This window comes from Mesoplodon mirus, assembly GCF_964341445.2.
Source record: "Mesoplodon mirus genome assembly, chromosome: 4".
In the NCBI taxonomy this organism is placed as follows: domain Eukaryota; kingdom Metazoa; phylum Chordata; class Mammalia; order Artiodactyla; family Ziphiidae; genus Mesoplodon; species Mesoplodon mirus.
In genome coordinates, this window is record NC_138979.1 from 112558774 (window position 1) to 112581102 (window position 22329).

The 22329-nt window shown below is 47.1% G+C and overlaps 2 protein-coding genes across 4 annotated transcripts in view; both read right to left on the reverse strand.

Moving 5' to 3' along the window:
• TEP1 (telomerase associated protein 1) overlaps positions 1–5792 on the reverse strand; it is a 41921-nt gene extending 36129 nt beyond the window's left edge. The window contains exons 1-2 of one of the 3 annotated variants that reach the window (XM_082618573.1): positions 5462–5787; positions 1203–1793 (exon numbers count right to left, since the gene is read on the reverse strand). In XM_082618573.1, coding sequence (XP_082474699.1) covers positions 1203–1769 — 567 coding nt within the window. In that variant the 5' untranslated portion in view covers positions 1770–1793; positions 5462–5787. Of the gene's footprint in view, positions 1–1202; positions 1794–5461 lie in introns of all 3 variants that reach the window. The other 2 variants (XM_082618574.1, XM_082618575.1) reach the window with 2 other exon arrangements.
• A 9100-nt stretch (positions 5793–14892) lies between these two features.
• Positions 14893–21170, reverse strand: KLHL33 (kelch like family member 33). Its single transcript, XM_082619009.1, has 4 exons — positions 20518–21170; positions 15868–16792; positions 15585–15752; positions 14893–15478 (listed from the first exon to the last, which is right to left on the reverse strand). Exons 1-4 carry the CDS (start codon positions 21095–21097, stop codon positions 14926–14928), a joined length of 2226 nt encoding a protein of 741 aa, XP_082475135.1. The 5' UTR covers positions 21098–21170; the 3' UTR covers positions 14893–14925.
• Between the last annotated feature and the right edge of the window lie 1159 nt (positions 21171–22329).

Consider the following 22329-nt stretch of genomic DNA (forward strand, 5'->3'; position numbering starts at 1 on the left):
TAAAACTACCATATGACCCAGCAATCCCACTCCTGGGCATATACCCAGAGAAAACCACAATTCAAAAAGATACATGCACCCTAATGTTCACTGCAGCACTATTTACAATAGCCAGGACATGGAAGCAACCGAAATGTCCATCAACAGAGGAATGGATAAAGAAGATGTGTTACATATATACAATAGAATATTACTCAGGCATAAAAAGGAAAAAAATAGTGCCATTTGCAGAGACACGGATAGACCTAGAGACTGTCATACAGAGGTAAGTCAGAAAGAGAAAACCAAATATCGTGTGGTGTTGCTAATGTGTGGAATCTAGAAGGATGGTACAGATGAACTTATTTGCGAGCCAGAGGTAGAGACAGAGATGTGGAGAACAGACTTGTGGATGCCAGAGAGGGGGAAGGGGAGGTGGAATGAACTGGGAGATTGGGATTGACATATATACGCTACTATGTATAAAATAGATGACTAATGAGAACCTACTGTACAGCACAGGGAACTCTACTCAATATTCTGTGGTGACCTAAATGGGAAGGAAATCTAAAAAAGAGGGGATGTGTATATACGTGTAACTGGTTCACTCTGTTGTACAGCAGAGGCTAACACAACATCGTGGAGCAACTATACTCCAATAAAAATTAATTTAGAAAAAAAAAAAGGTTAAGAGTCTTGCCCAAGGTTGAGTGGCTTATAATTGGCAAAACTGGTAGAGGGCTCAGATTTGCCTTTCCCTCAGTCCAAATCTCAAGTCTACATAGAAGGAATGTGTGTTTGTCTACCAATCCTGACCTGTATACTAAACGTGCTTATATAGGTGTGTACAAGTGGACGTGTGTCTGCACATGCGCACACAGGGAAGTGGTACTGTAGTTGTTTCTCATGCCTTGTAAGATCTCAAAAGCTCTTGATTGACTCTGCTACTGCAATAGTATATCGGCTCTCCTCCCGAGCAGAGGCTTTCCAAGGACAAAACCTACTTATGCTCTATTGTCCATAATCTCTGCACTAGATAAGCAATAAGAGTAATGATGCTCATGAAGACAGCCCTCGGGTAAAAGAAGCCTCAGGAAGAGGCTCTGAGGAAAGAAGGCACACAGACACAGAGCAGCACAGAGGGACACTGTGGCACTGAAAGCTAGTGACTAGACGTTCTAACAGACATGGCTGCAGTGAAGACAACTGTTTGGAGCTATTACCAAAGCTGCTTCCTGAGCTCTCTCTGTGGCAGAGATGGTTTTCAAGATGCTGGGGCAGGTCAGAAGGCCTGGACCCTCAGAGAAGCACTGAGCCCTTGAGGCTGGAGGCTCAGAGAGCAGGTGGTTGCTGGCACTCAGGCTGCACAGGTCAGATTGCACCATGTGAGGTATCTGGAGACTCTGGGTTAAGGGGCTGGTGGACACAGTGCTCTTCAGAGTGGGGAGTGTGGCCAGGCACCGGTTCTCCAAGGAGAGGATGTCTGAGTGGGCAGACACATGCCCATGTGGTTTCTCCAAGGTCTTCAGGTCAGGAAGTGTGGCCAGGCACAGGTTCTCCAAGGAGAGGATGTCTGAGTGGGTAGACACATGCCCATGTGGTTTCTCCAAGGTCTTCAGGTCAGGAAGTGTGGCCAGGCACCGGTTCTCCAAGGAGAGGATGTCTGAGTGGGTAGACACATGCCCATGTGGTTTCTCCAAGGTCTTCAGGTCAGGAAGTGTGGCCAGGCACCGGTTCTCCAAGGAGAGGATGTCCAGGTGGGTAGACACACGCCCATGGAGTTTCTCCATGGCTGGAGCCCAACCAGTATATGCCTAGAAGGACAGAAAGACAGGTAATGAGCATCTGGCTGTATTGGGAGTGCATGCGTACTGGGTGGGACTAAATCTTTCCCATAGTCCTCCTGGTAATACCAGTGACCTGAAGGCAGAAAACAACCAATATTTGTTTTTCCAGGACTGGGCTCATTCCAAGGATGTATACAGGGAGTATTCTAAGGGAAAGGAGTACGGAAAAGGTGAGGTAGAAGCTTAAGAGTAAGGAAGTTTAAAAAACAAAAAAAGGGACTTCCCTGGTGGTCCAGTGGGTAAGACTCCACGCTCCCAATGCAGGGGGCCTGGGTTCCACCCCTGTTTGGGGAACTAGATCCCGCATTCATGCCACAACTAAGAGTTCGCATGCCACAACTAAGAGTTCGCATGCTGCAACTAAGAGTCGGCATGCCGCAACTAAAAGATTCTGCATGCCGTGATGAAGACCTGGCCCAGACATACATACATACATACATACATATATAAATAAATAAAAAGTAAGAGCTGGAGAGGAAAGGAACATGTCTTCACATGAAGGGGTAAAGGAGACCCCCCAGGGCTATCAGTATGATCCCAATTTAGCACAGGAGCCATACTCGTAATCTGGACTCTGGATTCTTAGCTCCAGAGAAACAAACATTTTGATCAAGTTGTCTATACTCACCACCTCAACTTCCTTGCCTCCTACTCACTCTTAAGCAACTAAGTGGGATTCTTTTTCCACTATTCCTCCAAGGCTGTCCTCTCAGGTAACTAACGGAATTCTTCTTACTATAAGAATAGACATATCTTGGAGCTTATCTTACTTCATCTCTCAAGTGGAATATGACCCTGTGATCACTGTCTCACTGAAACTCTCTCCCTTTGACTTCCACAGTGCTGTCCTGGTTTTCCTCTTACAACCCTGATCACACCTTCTTGGGGGGTTCTTTCTCTGCTCTTCCTTGAATGTTGATGCTGCTTAGAGTTCTTTTCTAACCCTTCTATATACTTTCCCAGGGTGGTCTCACCTACTCTGTTGCTCCACATAACACTGCTATGCTGGCAACTCACATATTTTTTCCTTGACCTAGATCTCATCTGAGCTTCATACTCATTTATCCATTCCCCTGTTGGACATCTCCCCTTGGATGACTCAAAGGTACCCAAAACTCCATAGATCCCAAATGTATCATCTTTCTACCTCTCCTCCAAATCCATTCCCCCTCATTGCCCCCTATGCTTACAAGGGTTTGGTATAAAATAGGCTTGAGTTTGAATCCTGATGGGACCTTGGGCTAGTTCCTTAAACTCTCTGTGCCGCAGTTTCATCACCTACAAAACTGAAATAAATGCCTACCTCATAGAGTTGTATAGGAATAAATAAGAAAAAAATATATCAAGCACTTAGAGTTAGTAAGTGTGCAATAAGTGGAAGCTATTATTATTTATTATTATCATCCAATAAATTACCAAATCCTATTGATTCTACTCCCTGAATGTCTCCCAGATCTATCCAATCCTCTCTGTTCTGCCTGCCACCGTCATCGCTGAAACCCTCCAATCCACGTGGCACACAGTATGTAGATCTGCCTAAAGGAGCTCCCAATACATACCCCAGCCACCATTTACAACACCTTGTTTATTTCATCATAATAAAAATTTATCTTGTTAGCCCATTTGCCTACTTGTTCATGGTTTCTCCTTAATAAAATAAAACTCCCTGAGGGTCAGGCCTCCTGTGTCTTGTTCATCTCTGCATGCCCAGCATCACACACATAACCTGGCTTTTGATCTCCCAGCCTCACCTCTTACTGCTACTCCCATCTAACGTTAAGCTTGAACCACAGAAACTGTTTTCAGCTTATGAACTGCCAAGGTATCTCTTGACTCTGGACTTCGCATAGGCAGAGGCCTAGAAGATTCTTCCTTCTACCAAGACCATCCCCCTTCCCCAGCCCCTCCTTTACTAGGCCAAATTCTACTTCCCTCTCACTCTGAAGGCCTCAGTTTAATAGTCAGTTCCTCCAAGGAGCCTCAGGTGACACCCAGCCCCCAGCCTGGTACAGGTGGTCCTTCTGTGTTCCCACACTGTACTTCCTCTAGCATAGACCACATCCTCTGTATTGTAATTGCCTGGTCGTTTGTCTTTCATCCCCCCAGACTATAAGTTCCTGAGCTCTTTAGCCTTGTTCACCATTGTTGCAACAATGTCTAGTCAGTGGGATTCATAAGCTTTTGAGAATCTGGTGAAAGCCATGGAGCTTTTTCACAGGAAAACATGAGTATATACTACTTTGCATTCAATTTTCAGGGAGTCCACCCACGGATCTCCTAGAATCTCCATTAATTACAAGTTAAGAACCTCTGCCTGAGAGGATGCTTGAATTTATATCATTAGGAATGTACATACTCTATTATTTGGACAAATGCTTATCTCCTATTTACATTTATGTATTTTAGGAATAAGTATGTTGTTAAGTCAATTGCTTAATCCTTAATATGCAAGAGCTTATGGACAGGAATGTAGAATACTTCCAAGAAGACTTGAATGGACTGACAATCCAGAACCAGAAAGGACAATGGATATCTCACTGGACATAAGTGCAGGCAAATTGCATCAAGAATGATGGCCTATATAGGCTTGTACATTTCCCTCATGTCTTTGCACTATACAAGCCCCCAGCGAAAGGACTGGGGAATCTCAGAATCGACTCAAGATTTTCAAAAGAAGAAGTCTCATAACAAAAATTAAGTTAACAGGGCTTCTCTGGTGGTGGAGAGGTTAAGGATCTGCCTGCCAATGCAGGGAACACGGGTTCAAGCCCTGGTCTGGGAAGATCCCACGTGCCACGGAGCAACTAAGCCCGTGTGCCACAACTACTGAAGCCCGTGTGCCTAGAGCCCATGCTCCGCAACAAGAGAAGCCACTGCAAGGAGAAGCCCATGCACCGCAAGGAAGAGTAGCCCCACAACGAAGAGTAGCCCCCGCTCGCCGCAACTAGAGAAAGCCCTCGTGCAGCAACAAAGATCCAACTCAGCCAAAAATAAATAAATTAAAAAAAATTAAGTTAACAGAAATATAGTTACATGTTTTTCACACCCTGGTGTTTGTGAAGGGAGATTCAGCTGACCTACAAATGAAAAGTAAAAGTCTCTACAAATTAAAGGTTAAAAATCCCCATCTCTAATTCCATTCTCCAGGGATAACCACTGCTAAGTTCTATATGAAGAGTTTCAGACACTTTCTATGCATATACAAATATCTGTATAGGTCTCTACCTTCCCTTCCCCCATATCCACCACCACCCCCCTTTTTGTTTTGTTTTGTTTTGTTTTACACAAAGAGGATCATACTTTAGACACTATGCTGCACTTAGTATGCCTTGGAGACCTTGCCGTGTTAACACATTAATAGCCACCACACTTTTAAGTTGGCTGTGTGACAGCCTACGCTTAAGCACAGCCTGGGTTCCCGTCCCAAGGAGCACACAGCGCAAGGAAGAGCGACCCATTCTCACTTGGTCTCTTCCACCTTCTTCCTGTGCCCTTCTATCCCCCGGCCCTCCCTTTCCCTCATCCTTCCCACTCCCCCTTTCACACACCACACCCGCTCCCGGAGCTGCCGGAGGAGCAGGGCCGAGGCACACCCCTCCCGGCGCCCGCCCAGCGGAGTCCCGGGAGGTCACTACCTGGCCGCGCTAGGCCCTTCCCACCGGCCCCAGCGGCCGAGCTCACGCCTAGACCCGGGGCTAGGGCCAGCTGCTGCCGGCGCTCGACCGTCCCCGGAGCCACCCGGGCCTGAAGCAGCTGGCTGTCACGCGGGTCCGCTCAGTCCTCGGCAGCAGGAAAAGGACCGGGGGCTCTCGGCTCCGCGGGTGGGTAGAGTGGAAGCCGGAGGTGGAGCCGGGCGGGGAGCGGGGAGGAGACAGCGCGCCGCCGCAGACGCGGGGCGGGGCGGTCACGGCCCGCGGGGAGGAGAGATGCGCGGCTGGCGATGCAACTGCTGAGAGGGTACTGCAGCCTTTTCTGGGGCCAGAGGTTAGTCCCACTCCCTCCCGCCGCCTTTCCCCCCTCTCCCCCCTTCCTCGTCCTCTTTTCTCCTGTCCCTCAGGTTTCCTCCTCTACCAAATTCCGCTCTTTTTTTAAATTTCCTCTCTTTTGTAATATCTTCCGACACCATTTCTTGAAAAAGATTTTGGCATGTTCGCTGCCGATCTGGACACCTTTTGTCCTGGTATCAAATAGTATAGTGGGACTCTTAATTCATGCGAAAGTTACTTGGTGAAAATAGAAATAAAAGGAGACGGAAAGTCTAAAGCAATGGCCTGTAACCGGGTGTAGATATCAAATAATTGAGGTAGAGTGAACTAAGAGCAGCTTATGTCCATCTGGGATAGGTCCCCGGACAAAGAATTTTTTGGAGCCATCCTGAATGGCTAATGCGGAACTGTTTTCAGAAAGTGGGACCAGGCTCAGGAAAGGGACAAGTGACCTTTAGGATGGTAATGCTCGTGCTGTTTCATAAAGAGCAGGGCCAAACAGATATTAGCAGGAGAAACATGCTTACCTCATGTAAGATAGATTATCTGTCTTCTGGAAAATATTCCTTTCCTAAGGGTAGCGGGTACCCTTGCATTCTCAGGTAACAACTGAAGCTTCAGCTCAGAATCAGGGGCATCCTTTATTCTCAATTTGTTAAGCCAAATCCCACCTAACTTCGTTAGATGCCTCTCTTACCACCTACCCCATTAGTCCCTACACTCTTTTTATAAGAAATATTTTTCTGTCCCCTTTATTATCCTGAACTACAACTTATAAATAATGTATTTTAGCATCACACTGGTGGTACAGGAAGAGTAGCAACTGGTGACCATTGCTTCCTGGTTGACTAGGAGGATCTAGAGTTTCCTTTCTGGTTAGCTGCAAGAGCAAAGAAATTCAAAGCCAGCACATTGGAACCACTGGAAATCTTTTTAAAAAATCCTCAAACCCAGGCCATACCCTAGACTGATTAAATCACAATCTTCAGAGGAGGACCCGGGCATTAGAAGTTTTTGAAACTCCCCAGATAATACTAATGTGCAGACAAGTTTGGGAATCTCTGCCCTAGGATCTTGCTAATCAAGGTATGGGCTGTGGACCAGCAACATCAGCATCACCTTGTTAGAAATGCAGACTCTCAGGCCCCACCTCAGACCTACTGAATCAGAATCTGTAATTTTACAAGATTCCCACTTACATTAAACTTTGAGAAGCACTGATCTAGACAGGTGGAGTGGGGTCTGGAGTCTGCATTTTCAAGCCCTAGGGGCCAGGCCTGGCAATCTGTATTTTACAAGCTCTCCAGGCAATTTTGATACATGCTAAAGGTTAAGAACCCCTGATTAAAACTAGGGTTTTTGCTCACCCCCCTTGAAAATTTCTGATTTGGTAGGTTTAGGATAGGACCTGAGAATCTGCATTTCTAGGAAACTCTTGGGTATTGGGGATTCTGACCTCTGATCCAGGAAACACATTTAGAAAATCACCAGTCTAGAATGATTCTCTAGGCAGAAGGACAGTAACTGACTGATCTCTAAAGGATATTTCAGTTGGATTTTGAGACAGCCAGATGAACTGTCTCTGCCTTGCAACAGAGGAAATCTCTCAATTCACAAGATGTTTACAAAGTCCAAACTCAGCTTTTCTTTTTGGTGGACAGTGCTAAATGCACCCTGTATTATTTGTTCCTTTGAGTCCTGCTTTTCTAAACTAGCCACTCCCTTGAGTTGAAGCAATCTTTCTTCAGATTACTGTCATTCTGCCAACTGAACAACTACCAGAGCTGAGGAGGCACTCCATTCCCCCCTGGGTTAACTCTCATAGAGCTTATTTGCAAGTTCTTAGAGGATGACTCACTTTCTCCTCCATAGGTAGCCTACACCCATAATTGTTGATCAATGGTATTAAGCTGCAATATCCAACTGATGAGTGCAGTGTCCAGACTTGCTACTTTCTGGGGTGAAGTTGTGCCATCTCCTCAGCCCTTAGAAGCCTCTTTATTAAGGGCCCTACCACCTATTAAAATTGCTCACCTTTAGACATACAGATGGCCAACAAGCACATGAAAGGATGCTCAACATCGCTAGTTATTAGAGAAATGCAAGTTAAAAACTACAGTGAGGTACCACCTCACACGGGTCAGAATGGCCATCGTCAAAAAGTCTACAAATAATAAATGCTGGAGAGGGTGTGGAGAAAAGGGAACCCTCCTACACTGTTGGTGAGAGTGTAAGTTGGTGCAGCCACTATGGAGAACAGTATGGAGGTTCCTTAAAAAATTAAAAATAGAGCTACCATATGATCCAGCGATCTCACTCCTGGACATACATCCAAAAAAGATGAAAACTCTAATTTGACAAGATACATGCACACCTATATTCATAGCAGCACTGTTCACAATAGCCAAGACATGGAAACAACCTAAATGTCCACCCACAGATGAGTGAATAAAGATGTGAGATAGATATATATATATATATATATATATATATATATATATATATATATATATATATATATATATATATATTATGGAATACTACTCAGCCATAAAAAAAGAATGAAATATTGGCATTTGCGGCAACATTCATGGACCTAGAGATGATTATACTAAGTGAAGTAAGTCAGAGACAAGTAATATATGATATTGCTTATATGTGGAATCTAAAAAAAAATACAAATCAACTTATTTACAAAACAGAAACAGACTCACAGACTTCGTAAACAAACTTATGCTTACCAAAGGGGAAAGGGGTGGGGGGATAAATTAGGAGTATGAGATTAACAGGTCCACACCACTATATATAAAATAGATAAACAAGGATTTACTGTATAGCACAGGGAAATATATTCAGTATCTTGTAACAATCTATAATAGAAAAGAATCTGAAGTTGTACACCTGAAATTGTACATCAATTGTAGTTAAATTTTAAAAATTTGCTCACCTCTTCTAGTCAATCTTATTGCACACTTCTTATCCTCTCCCATTTTGAGTCAATTTTATTGCACACTTCTTATCCTCCCCCATTTTGAGTCAATAAATATCTGTTAAGCACCTATGAAGTGCAAGACAGTATGTAAAATGTATAAAACATGCCTTCTTCTCAAGGCTTCACGGTCTCATAAAGGAGACAGACACATGCAGGAGACACAAGAATACAAGGCAAATTATGAGAAATGCTATATTCTACTAAGGAACAAACTCAGGATTCTGTGGAGGGGGAACCATGAGCAACTTCCTGAAGGGAGTAGACTTTGAACTGGGAAGGGTAGATCTCTGATAAGAAGCTGAGAGGGCAGTGAGTGCCTGGGGATTATAAGGACCCTTGGTTTCACCAGATTTTTCTTTTCCCTTTTGTGAATATTTACCTTTAGATTCACAGCTTGTGCTTCTATTCAGTCTATCCACTGCCAGCTTCAAAGAATCACCCAAGCAGTGATTTATGGACAAGCACCTATTCGGTTGCACTTGGCATCCCAGAGGAGCTTCAGATTCTTTTCCATTATAGATTGTTAAAAGATATTAATACCTTTTAACTGCTCCCACTTGTAGAGTCTAAGTATGAGTTCCGTGAATAAAGCCTACCACTCCATGGAGGTGAATCTACATTGGAGATGTGGCATAATAAAGACAGCAGGCTTGGAAGTCCTTCTACCTGTGTTTAAATACATGCTCAACATTTATAAACTGTATGACCTTTGGTGAGTAAATTCACTCCTCTAAGCTTCAGTTTTCCTATCTGTAAAATGGGGATAATAATAGCATCCACTTTTTATGGGTTGTTTGGCATTTAAATGAGATAATGCATGTAAAGCAGTTAACACACTGCCTGGCACATAGCAGGCACCTAAACAATGTTAGCTATATTCTAAAACAAGCAGTTCTTACTCCGTTATGAGAGAGTTGGCTTTAATCAGTGACAGTTTGCTTGAAAAGTGTGCAATGCATTGAGGCTCAGATTACCTGTCTGGTAATGAGTCAAGCTGGTATACAACTAGAAGACCTCTAGCTCCCTAAATGCCTTAGCCTCAGCTGGAGTCCAGATGAATCCATATCCCTATCTCAGGAGCAGTGTTAGTCTGGAGTAGCTGGGGATAAACCTGTAACCCTCTGTATGGCACTCATGGTCTCAGGGGTGCTACAGCACACTGGCCACCCTGTTTGGTGTCACCTAGCTTGCTAATCTAAAAGGGTGTAGCCTGGAAACTTAATTTCAGAGTACCAGGGTACACGTTTTGAAATGTGTGTAGAGATCCTTAGGACTATCCCAAGCTCTGGAGCTCATGACTATAATAACACTATGATGTTGACAGTACAGGTATTATCTCTATTTTATGGATTAAGATACTGGCATTCAGACGTTGAGAACGGACTTGAGAATACAGAGGGGGAAGGGGAGCCTGGGACATAGTGAGAGAGTAGCATTGACATATATACACCACCAAATGTAAAATAGACAGCTAGTGGGAAGCAGCTACATAGCACAGGGAGATCAGCTCGGTGCTTTGTGACCACCTAGAGGGGTGGGATAGGGAGGGTGGGAGGGAGGCTCAAGAGAGAGGGGATATGGGGATATATGTATGCATATAGCTGTTGTACAGCAGAAACTAACACAACATTGTAAAGCAATTATACTCCAATAAAGATATATATATATATATATATATATATATATATATAAAGACACTGGTATTCAAAGTGATTAAAGGACTTACCCATGATTACCAAAACAGCAATTGATTTGGGGCTTGAACCCAAGATACTGATTCTAATTCACTCTAATTCACACTCTCAAGCTATACTTTTTTCACAATTCTAAATCAGAAATACAGGTTATTGTATCTTGAATCGTCAGCCATAATAATAATACCGTAAACTTCTATCTCTCAGAGAAAAGAAGACTATAATCTCACCACTAGTGACACATACATGTATTCATGCATGTATTTATGCATAGGCATGTATATATATGTAATGTATGTATATTTTTGTAGTTGTATTAACAGAAGTTGTGATAAATTCACACTTTTCCACCTATGATCCCTTGATCCCAAGAGTTAGCTAGGATTTGGAATGTAGTCTGTGGCCCTGACAGAGTAATTATGTCATAATTACTGTCCTGCCTGTAGACCTAACCTGTGATGCTTGTCTCAGTGAGTCTCTTGGTCCTGATGTTATGTCACCTGGAGACTGCTCTCATTGAAAAGCCTTCCTGTTCATTATCCAGACTATGCCACCTGCCTTGGCTTTCTACACTGTGTAAAGAAGGGTTTGAATTGCACTATCCAAAATCTCTTCGTTCCATGTTTCTATTAAACAATCTTTCTATCCAGTTTTTCACTCTTTTGGTTAGACATTGTTGCTTCTACCTCCTGGACTGTCTGTCTGGATAAATAATAGCGCTTAGTTTTGCAGCTAGTAGGATTTCTATGTGATTTTTACCCCCCTTTTTTTTCATTTTTTAACCGTTTCTGTTATCGATTTCCCAGATGTCCAGGGCATAATATATATATATAGTATATTTGACAGGGAAAATATCTGGAGAAGAGACCAATAAGGTTTCTATTTCAGTAGTTCAAAATTACATGATGAGGGCTTCCCTGGTGGCACAGTGGTTGGGAGTCCGCCTGCCGATGCAGGGGACACGGGTTCGTGCCCTGGTCCGGGAAGATCCCACGTGCCGCGGAGCGGCTGGGCCCGTGAGCCATGGCCGCTGAGCCTGCGCGTCCGGAGCCTGTGCTCCGCAATGGGAGAGGCCACAGCAGTGAGAGGCCTGCATACTGCAAAAAAAAAAAAAAAAAAAATTACATGATGAGTTGAGTGAAGCAGAAGATAAGAGGAGAGCAAGCTCAAGATGATTACAAAGTTTTGTGTCCAGGAAAAAGGAAAAATGATAGTGCCAACAAAGCATGATGAGTCTGAACCGATGATAGTGGTAAATCCAAGTAGAGGTGAGGGCTGCTAAAAAAACATAATACGATTAGAACCCAGTTGAGTCATTAAGGCTTGGGATAGAGGAGAGGTGAGCTTTCTGAAGAGGATCATGAAGCAAAGTAAGAGAAGAACATGGGCAACCCAGAATTAGGCATAGGAGACTCATATAGTCCAACACACTGAATTGGTATTGAACCTACACCCCCAGTTCTATCCAGTTCTTGAGTTGACCTGGAAAAGATGAGTGCAGGTGTGTAAATTCCATCCTCATCCACAAAGGAAGAGTTGAAGGAAGAGTGGGGGCAGGTAGTAGGGGAATACCTCCAACACCTTGGTTCATTATCTGATTTACCAAAGATAAGAATCCTACCTCTCTAGGAACTCACCAGACTGTAGCCTAATCCCTGGATTGCCATGATTGCCTGCTCTGTAGGAATGACTTCTGTCCCAATTCCTGATGCTCACTCTACTTCCTTTCTGGGGTTGAAATACTACCCTGAATCTCAGTGCACTTGCCCAGGGCCCCAGCTCGTTGCCTTGACTGTATCAGGCCCCTCCCACTGAAGAGTGGTCCAAGAGCGAGACCAGTGTCCTGCTTCACATCAGAAACCTCCTCCTCTCTTTTCATTCTAACCACAATTTCAAAAATGGACTTCCCTCGTGGTCCAGTGGTTAAGACTACGTGCTTCCCCTGCAGGGGGCACGGGTTTTGCATGGGTTTTGGCTGCCGTGGGGTGCAGCCAAAAACAAAAGACAAACAAAAAAACTAAGTAATGAAAGCTAGAGCCTTTTGCAGCTAACTCCCCCATCTACATAATTTTGGACCTTTGGCTGCCAGCTCTGCCTGGGATGGCACCACCCCCTCTTGGACACTATGATTTGACTTTCTGCCACCTCTTTGGATTGGAGAAGTAAGAAGAGTAGGAGAGTGTGCTATCTCTGGAGCCAGGGAAGGAGAAATTTTTAGGGTGAAAGCCAATTTTCAAGCCAGCCAATTCCTGCAGAAAGATGAAAGAAAATGAGGATGGCCTTAGATTGTTTGATTTGGTGAGAAGTAGGTCATGGTGACAATGAAGGAGGATGGTTTCAGTAGTGTGGTGGAGACAGAAGCCAAATTACAAGGGATATTGAATGTTTTTTACAATAGAGAAACTCAGACAAGAATGATTCAATCATGGTGAAACCTTTATTTAAGCCTGTCTTTGCATACAAATCACAGAGCGTGTTCACAGAAGTTCACCCTAAAGACTCAATCCTCGTAGTTTCTCAGTGCTTCCGATATCCTTCTTCCCTGTCTTCTTCAATCTTTCTTCTCTGTTCTCTTATATAGCCTACTTACCCCTCCTCATTTTCAACTATGTTCCTAAACAGGGATATAGAAAAAAATCCTTAATAAAATAATGAAATCTCAAAACAATAAACAAAAACATGTCAAGTCTCTCCTGGCCGGGATGAAGAAAGATGCGAGGGAGGTTCCCTCATCTCACCCGTGGCAGCATGAGAATCTAAATAAGCAAGGGTAAGAGAAAATTGACCTGTACAAAGAAGTGGCCCTTCTTTGCCTTAAGCTGCTCAGGGGTCAGAAGTGGAAATACCAGACAGGAAAGACGTAGGGGAGTTGTGAAGAAAGAGAACATACAATGAGGTGAAAGCCACTGTCTTCAGGAAGGCTCCAGGGAAGAGAGTAGGCTGGCACAGCAGCAGAATTCTCTGAAGAATCCCTGGAATACTGACTTCCCCTTTGCTGTGGAGACACAGGGCACCACATGCCCCATTTGCTTCTTTCCTCTGACTGGAATGCCTCCCTCCTTCTCTGACTGGTGAGTTTCCAGGAAGCCTTCAAGATCCAGTTCAATCTACACCCATCTGATGATGCCTTCCTAACAGAAGTCTTCCCTGGACAGAGTTCCCTCCTGCATCCTCTGGGCTCTCATACCTTCAACTGCGAGGCATGTGAGGTACGCGGCTCTCGGGAGAGGTATGAGGCAAGTGTCCATACCTCTAAGTCCACTGTAAAACTTGTATTTGCTTACAAGTCTGTGTGCTGGTTGGGAGCTCCCTGACCTTGGGATCCTGAGTGCCTCACGTCGTACCCAGCACACAGTAGATGATTAATAACTGTGAGGGAGAAAGGAGAAAAGATAGAAGAGAGCAAAAAAAGGGAAGGAAAAGCAGGGTGGAGGAAGAGAGAGAGGAAACATCTGACTCAACTTTCCCTGGCCAAGAAAAAGGGAAATGGATTCAAAAAACTCTGGAAGAAAGGGACAGAGGAAGAAACCACTTTTCTGGGCCTCCTCTGCCTCTCACTCTTCTCTCTGCCACCTCCTCTCACAACTTAGGACCTCACACCACACTGTACTGTTTTCTCTCCTGATCCCTCGATTCACCCCAAAGGCAAGGAAAGAAGCCAGCCAGGCTCCTGACTTCTCCCACCCCATGCCCTCAAATCCTGTTTCATCCCTTTGCCGCCATGGGCGCCTCCCTCCTTCCCCTCCTCATCTTACCCGCCTGCAGCACTCCCACCTCATCACCCTGGCATCTCGGGCCCCTGTGCTGTGCCGGGTCCAGACAGGAGCGTCCTCCTCAGATTGAAAACCAAGAGGCTCTTAGGGGCAGCCTGTGGGGTATGGCTGAGGAAACGCTAGACTGGGTCTACAAGTTTACCTGAGAAAGAACATTGTCAGGAGGGTTTGGGTGTCACAGGGACTGGAGAGTAAAGAGAAGCAGCAATCGCAGTCCTTCCCCCACACTCCTCAGCTCTTTCACGGATGGCCTCTCCACGTTTTTCTCCTTCATCCATTGATCAGAATATCATTTTCCCAGCTGACCTCTCATGGCCCCTACACCTTGGCTATTGACGCTTCTTGACTGTCTGCCCAGCCAGATGCACTTTCCCCACCAAGAATCTAAACCTTGTACAGTTGCCCCTGGGTCTCCTCTCCTTACCTAGGTATTCAGCTGCCTCTCCTTCCCAACGCTCTTTCCCTAGGAATTCCAGAACCACCTTTTCCTCAGTGCAGATCATACATACAAAAGCGCTGTGTGAGTTGTAAAGCACTGTGCTAGAATGAAATATGATCATGAATAAAGCCTTCTCTTTATCCCTGCCCCTATCATTTCTATCCTCTCAAAATGTTTCTTATCCCTTCCTCACGCCACCCACCACCACTCCCCCTTCACCCAGCAGGTTTAGTTTGGTGTCCTGTGGGAACCAAAGCTATTTGCTGCACGGTGGGCAGTGTCAGGACGCAGGCAGGCATCTCAGCCCGAGGCCTCGGCAGAGTTCCCAGGCACAGCCATCGGCCCAGGCCAGGACAGAAGGCGTGGATAAGGTGGGAGGGGGCATAGGTACGGTGGCTGTAGCCCCCCAGCACCAGTAGCTCCCCCTGCAGCACAGCGCCTGCAGCCCCTACATGAGGGGAGGGCAGGGGGGTCAGGTGAGTCCAGCTATCAGTCCTTGGTTCATAGGCCTCAAAGCTCAGCAGGTCCCCAGTCTCACCTAGCCCACCCGCTACGTACAGCCGCCCACCCAGAGCAGCCATGATGTGGCCAGCACGAGGTACCCCCATAGGGCTCAGAAGTGTCCCCGGCTTCTCAAGTTTGGGGTCATAGTGCAGCAGCGAGGCCAGGTACTGGCCAGTCCCGCTGCAGCCGCCGCTCACGTACAGCTGGCCCTCCAAAACAGCAGCTGCGTGGGCAAAGCGTGGTGCTGGAAGAGCAGGTGCCGGCCTGTGGGAGAACAGGGCACGTAATCAGGCAACAGTCATCTTCAGTTCTCCTCTTCCAAGACTCCTAGCCTCTCCCTGATGCCTGAAACACCCCCTTCCCTGCTCACCTCCAGATATTGAGCTTGGGGCTATAAGTCTCCACAGAGCTGAGGGCAACACCACTGTCTCGTCCACCCAGGGCATAAAGCAGTCCATCCAGCGCCACCAGGGGGAAAAAGCTCCGAGCCTGGCACAAAGGTGCCATCTCCTCCCAGTCCTCTTGCCTGGGGTGCCACCTGGACACAGTGGGACAAGAGGTGGGAAGAGTGACCCTGGGAGTCTGTGGTTGGCTGGGCTGCCAGCCTCCCGCAGCTGCCCACCTTGGGACCAGCCGCTCTCAGGGGCCCATACCTGAGAGTCGAAGCCAGGGTGTTAGAGTGGCCGTAGAAATCCTGTCCGCCACACACGTAGAGCTCACTTCCGGCTAGGCTCGCAGCCCCGTGCCGAAAGCGCCCGGGGGCAGGCAGGGCAGGCAGCCGTCCCCACTCCACAGTTCGAACCAGTCCTACGCCGCAGCGAAAGGCCCGGGCCCACCACACTCCTCGGGACGGCTGTCTCATGGCCATGTCTGATCTGAGCCCGTCCCCGCCAATCACTACTAGTGCCTGGTCAGGCTCCCTTCGCCTCTCTTGTCCTGGAACCTCAGCCTCCAGCATCAGCTGACGCAGCAAGTCCGGGCTCAAGGGTGGAGGCAGCCCGGCCGCCCGTACCCTACGCAGCTCCCTGGTGGACATACGGCCAAAGCGGACACATCGAAGCAGGGCCTTGGCCTCTGACTCCTGGGTGTCAGGGTTGGCAGCTAGCCAACGCCGTGCAGCCGCAAAGGCCTCGAACTCCTCCTGCAAGTGTAGCTCATCGCTGTCCAGAAGCTCAGCCAGGGAGGCAACTGGTAAAGACGGGAAAGTGGAGCACAAAGCCACAGCAGGCAGGTGGGTGAGGAGGTAGTGACGGGCTTTGCTCCAGAGCCTCTCCAGCCCAGGGGCTTCAGCCATGGAGATCAGGGCCAGGCAACGGGCAGGGTTGAGGCCTTGTGCCAAGGCTCTCTGGCACAGAGCCAGGCAGGAAGAGCTCTGGTACTGCAGAGCAGCCTGGGCGGCTCTCAGCAGTCCTGGCCACCTTGCCCGCACAACCCCAGAGTAGGCAAAGGAGACAAGGAGTCGCAGGTCCTGGGCAGAGATGGTATGCAGAGACACCTCTGTGCCCTGGGATTCCCTCATCCCACTCAGGAGCATGGCCCCAAAGAACTCACTGCCACAGGCGAGGGCTGCTCGGTGCACTGCAAAAGGGAGAAGCAGAGGGGGACCCAGAGTGTTGCAAACTGCGAGGCACTCTCCTGACTTCACAGCCCCAACTTTGGGCCAACCACCCAAGACCACAGGCCAAACTGCGGTATATGCACCAGAACCACGTGGGGTGCTTGTTACAGTGAAGGTTTCATGGATCCACCTCCAGAGATTCTGATTCAGTAGCTCTAGACGGAGACCCTAGGAATTTGTGTTTTAACATATTCAAGCACCCTGCATGATTCTCATGTGAGTGGCCTGAAGACACTTTGAAAAACATTGCTTTAGTCTTTTTGCTGCAGGCCAATTAGAGAAAGGGTCTTGATCAATCAAGTAAAGATGCTACAGAGAACATTTGCTAAGAGGGGGTACAAAATAAACTGCAAAGACCAATGTGCAACTTATATAGGTCTTTCTATATTGTGCACAGAATAAAGTTCTTTCCTCTACAATTATAAGAGCCACTGACATCAGCCATTCTGCTAGTCAGATTTTACTCAGAAAGTGGTACCACACTCAGGAATGGTTGTGACCCACACTCATCTAACTGCCATCTCCTCTTACCCAAGACTTAGTGCTTGTAAACTGGAAACCTTCAAAATCACCCACTTCAATTGCTCCTTTTAAGATATGGAAACTGAGTCCTAGTGAAAGGGAGTGATTTATTTTCTATCTCCATGCAGTGGCTGTCTGGGCAGATCACTGTAACTGATGTCAGGCTGCAGTGAGCACACTTGTGTATCAGTTCCCTGCTTATCTGCACAGCCCTCGTGACTCTGAAAATGTCCTATTCAAAAATGCTATTAAATAACTAGACCTTATATGTTCCCTAATGTAACTCGATTTGAGGCAGTTGGCATCAAGTATGGAGTATCCTTACCAAAATATTTAACTGAAATCTAATCAAACCTTCAGATCTAAATTCAAGTTTATAGGAAATTGAGAGGCTAAAAGAATGAGTTAAACAAAACCATGAGGGAAAATGCTTACAAATCTAGAACATGGAGCATTCTATAGGACAACTAATCTTGTTTCTTCAATAAGTCATAAAAAAAGGGAGAGAGGACTGTACGAGAGTAAAGGAAGCTTAAGAGACATATATCTGAGTTCAGTGCAAACCTTGATTGGCTCCTGGGTTGAACAGAGCAGCTCTAAAAGACACTTTTTTGGACAAGTGGGAAAGTTTCAATGTGGACTATACGATATTAAGAAATCATTGTTAATTTTGTTAGATATGATAAAGAAATTGTGGTTATATGAGAAAATGTCCTCTTTTAGAGAGACACATACCCAAGTATTTGTGAGTGAAATGTCTGAGATTTACTTTAAACTTCAGCAAAAAATAAAGAAATGAAACAAATATAGTAAAATGTTAATTGTTAAGTCTGGGTGATGGGTGTTTTGAGTGTTCATCTTAATATTCTCTTTTCTTTGCTATGTTTGAAATGCTTCATAACAGAAAAGAGAGGAGGACTTCCCTGGTGGCGCAGTAGTTAATAATACACCTGCCAATGCAGGAGACACGGGTTCAATCCCTGGTCCAGGAAGATCCCACATGCCACGGAGCAACTAAGCCCATGCACCACAACTACTGAGCCCACGTGCCACAACTACTGAAGCCCGTGCACCTAGAGCCCATGCTCCACAACACGAGAAGCCACCACAATGAGAAGCCCCCGCACTGCAACAAAGAGTAGCCCCACCCGCTGCAACTAGAGAAAGCCTGCGCACAGTAACGAAGACCCAACACAGCCAAGCATAAATTAATTAATTAATTAATTTTTTTTTTTTTTAAAAAGAGGGGAAATGCTGCTAGAAGTCCTCTCAGGCAGGTCACACAGACCCAAGCTCCCAGTGAGGCTTATGCACCTCAGGCTACTTTGATCACTTGCAGCATGTTCACCTCTCTCAAAGGGCAGGTGATATCGGCGTGGCTTTCCACTGTCTTTTTGAGCAGTACGTAGTAGCTTGGTGCTTCCCAAGCAGTAAACATTAGTGACAGCTTCCATATTGACTGAGAAAATTTGCATTCCGTAAAGCAGGTAAGCCATCTCATCTTCCATACCATCAATCAGCCTATAGCTCAGAGCCACTGACAAAGGATTCACAACCACTTGTATTTTGTGCCCCTTCTCACTCATCATTATTCCTTAGAATTTTAAGTGACAGGTTCCCATCACTAGGTTGGAATGTTTCTTAAAGGAAGTGAAAGCAGTGATATTGAATACAAGGATGTTTAAATTCCAAACCCTTGTGAGAATTTTATAACTATGAAATTTGAAATTCCCCCTCCATCTAGTGCTATTGGAAATGATAACACTTTAGAAGTCTGTTATGGACTGAGTGTTTGTGTTCCCTGCCCCCACCAAATTCATATGTTGAAGCCCCGATCTCCAACGTGATAGTGTCTGTAGGTGGGGCCTTTGGGAGGTAATTATGTATGAGAGTAGAAACCCTCATGAATGGGATTAGTGCCCTTATAAGAGGAGACATGAGAGAGATGATCTCCCTCTCTCTCTGCTATGTGAAGATACAGTGAGAAGGTGGCCATCTACAAACCAGAAAGAGGGCCCTAACCAGAACCTGACCTTGCTGACACCCTGATGCAGCCTCCAGAGCCATGAGAAATAAATTTCTATTGTTAAACCACCCAGTATTTTATGGTATTTTTGTTATAGCAGCCCAAGCTGACTAAGATAGGATCCTTTTCCTTTGGGGAGTCCCAGAAGCACTTTGGGTCCCAGTCATTCCTCCAATGAGCAGTAGCTATGTGACTTTGGACTTGTCTTAAAGACTGATTTCCTTATCAATAAAGTGTAAGAGCTGAACTAGATAATATCTAAGCAAATCCCTTTTCATGTTAAACTTTTATGTGTCTGCACTCTGACTCCATTTGCCAGGTGCTATGTGTCTTTGACTTGACTGCATAGGAGGCAATGCATGGCCTAGTGAGAGCAGACTGGGTTAGTGGATGTGGGCCTGTATCCTGGTTTTCACCTGTTAACATCTCTGAATTTAATATTCTTTATCTGCACCCAGGGATAATGATATCTAACTCACTGGTTTTCAGTGAGATGAAAAGAGATGGCATGTGTAAAAGAAATTCCTGGTACCCAGTACCTCACTAAATGTTAGTAGAATCTGAATAAATCTCAACTTATTCAACCCTCTTCAGCTTTCCTGGTGATGAGCAGAGTTAACTTCAAAGTGCCATGAACTGGTAGCCTTAAGATTCTGGCCAAACAGTACCAGACCTTGCTCACTAGCTGTAGGGTCCACGTCTGCCATGGTGTCAAGCTCACTTAGGGGAAAGGACACACTGAATTTTTCCACTGTGTTCCTCTGGCTTTTCCTGTGTCCTAAATAGAAGATGCCAAGAAGGGCCTTTGGTTAATCTTTGTTTGAGTCAATCACCTCCTGCTTGTTCTACTGGCATGGACTATATACCCTTAGCTCCAGCCAGCTGACTGTAACCTTCTTGTTTCTGGGCACAGGAAAAGCCACAGCATAAATCTGTCAGTGCTCTTAAGAAAACAACTCAACTGCGCATGCTCCATTCTCAGTGGGTCAGGAGAGGTGCCAAATGTCACCCTGGGGAAATTCTGACTGCAGCAGGGATCAAAACCACTATGGTAGGGACCGAACCACCCGCTGCTTGCACACACCATTTCAGGTGGCATATGCGCCTGCATTAATGTAATGCCCCACAGACCCTCACCCCGCAGCCGGCAGCCGCCTGCCTCCAGCTCCAGGTCACACCCGATGCCTTCTTGGTACAGGAGCTCCATGGTGCGCAGGTTCTCTCTCAGTTCCTCTGCCTGGCTGGGCTGCTTTTCATCTTCCCGGGTGCTTCCAGCCCCCTCGCATCCCCACTGGGCCACAGCCTTCACCCGGGGTGCTCCCAGGGCTTCAGCCGCGGCCAGCACATCCCCCCGTGGGGCGGGTCCCAGCACCCCCTCATAGGCAAAGGTCAGCATGGCCTCCCAGGCCCCAGGGGTTACATCCAGGCTGAGGGGGCGTTGCAGACCTTTGCTCCCCAGCAGCCTGTCTCTGAAGAGGCTGCTGACTGCGGCCAAGATCACCCGATGCACCCCGTATACTCGCCCCCCGACTGACACGTCTTCATCCAGCAACAATCTCTGCTCTCGCAGCCGCTGTGCCTCCGCGAAAAACTGGCTGGGATGCGCCTCGCTGCGCAGCTCCTCGGCTTCCTCTGCGTCTTCTCCATCCTCCTCCTCTTCCTCCTCCTCTTCTTTCTCTAGGGACAAGGCTGGAGAGGGAAGGCTCCCTGGGGCCATGGGCCGGGGGCCAGGCTCTTCCAGAGGAAAGGGGGGCAAACCAGGATCCTCGTCCGGGGACGGAGGCCAGGAGGGGGTTCTCCTGGTGGGCAAAGGGAGGCCAAGGCCGTCCTTCTGGACCGGAAAAGGGACTTGTTCAGGGTCTGAGGGACGATGTGCGGAGTCCGAGACGCTCATGGCCCAAGCTCACTGGATTGCTGCAGGTAAGCAGAGGAAAGAGAAGAGAGGGTAAGAGCTGGACCCACAGAGGCCAGAGGAAGCCCTGCCTCCAGTCCGGCGACATGTCAGTCCCTCTTCCTACTTCACCCCCCTCCCCCCATCCCAGGGCTCGAGCGTGTAGGTTACACCGCGCGACTCTGAGGTTCCCCAGGTGCAGCAAAGCACGCAAGATCTATGTGTAAAAATCCAGTACCCAGAACTGTACCCTGCCCGTCTTGCCCCCATGCCAGTAGTCACCCTCCTAAGACACCAGCATTCCACTTGCCCTCTCACTTGAGTCTGCTCTACTTCTGACAGTGTGGCAGAGGGAACGCGCCCCCGGGGCCCCGTCCCTGACCGAACCCAGCTAATTATAGGCAGTGCTGGAAGGCTGGGGGCTGGTCTCCAGGTGCCCAAACTCTGACACCCAATCCCCTGGGCCTGACCTGAGATGACCTCCTCTCCCCTTCCACTTGTAGGTCATGCCCTGGTGCTGAGCGAGGCAAATTCGGAAGCCAAGTAGGATGTGGGGATCTGGTGGAGTGAGCCAGGCCAGAAAGGCTTCCTTCACTGGACTGGGCTGGAGCGGGTGCGTGAAGAAAGTCTGGACTCTGCACACCCACAGGAAAGTGGGGAGAAAGAGTGAAGCGTGTGTTTGGGGTCAGTCCTGGCCTTTGTTGATTTTTCTGTGCATGATAAAGCTGGGACCCTGGAACGAACAATCCTGACGTGAAACTCAAATATAACCCATCCATCTGGTCCAACAAGGGCAGAGGGGTGTGGGAGGTGAAGGGGCATGGGTCAGCGCTACCGACCATGGGTGACCCACCCTTAGCGAGGGGTTTCCTCCCTGTGCCAACGTGGAGTTGGTGGTGAGAGAGCTAAACCCAACCCTCGGGCTGCACTCCTCCAAATGGGTAAACAGAGAGGCAGCCCATGGTTGTCCTGGCTTGTGAAATGGGCGATAGTGACCAGCCTCTGCGTGGATCCTTATGTCCTCCCCTTTGCAAGACAAGGTGGCCAACACCTTGGGC

What these genes read in the sequence shown, in the direction of transcription:
- KLHL33 (XM_082619009.1), bottom strand. Translation starts at nt 21,097, where the DNA reads ATGGCCCCAGGGAGCCTTCCCTCTCCAGCCTTGTCCCTAGAGAAAGAA. An exon ending in ACCCTGGCTTCGACTCTCAG is followed by an intron (nt 15,753 to 15,867) that starts GTATGGGCCCCT and finishes CACTGTGTCCAG; the next exon opens with GTGGCACCCCAGGCAAGAGG. An exon ending in CCCAAGCTCAATATCTGGAG is followed by an intron (nt 15,479 to 15,584) that starts GTGAGCAGGGAA and finishes GTTCTCCCACAG; the next exon opens with GCCGGCACCTGCTCTTCCAG.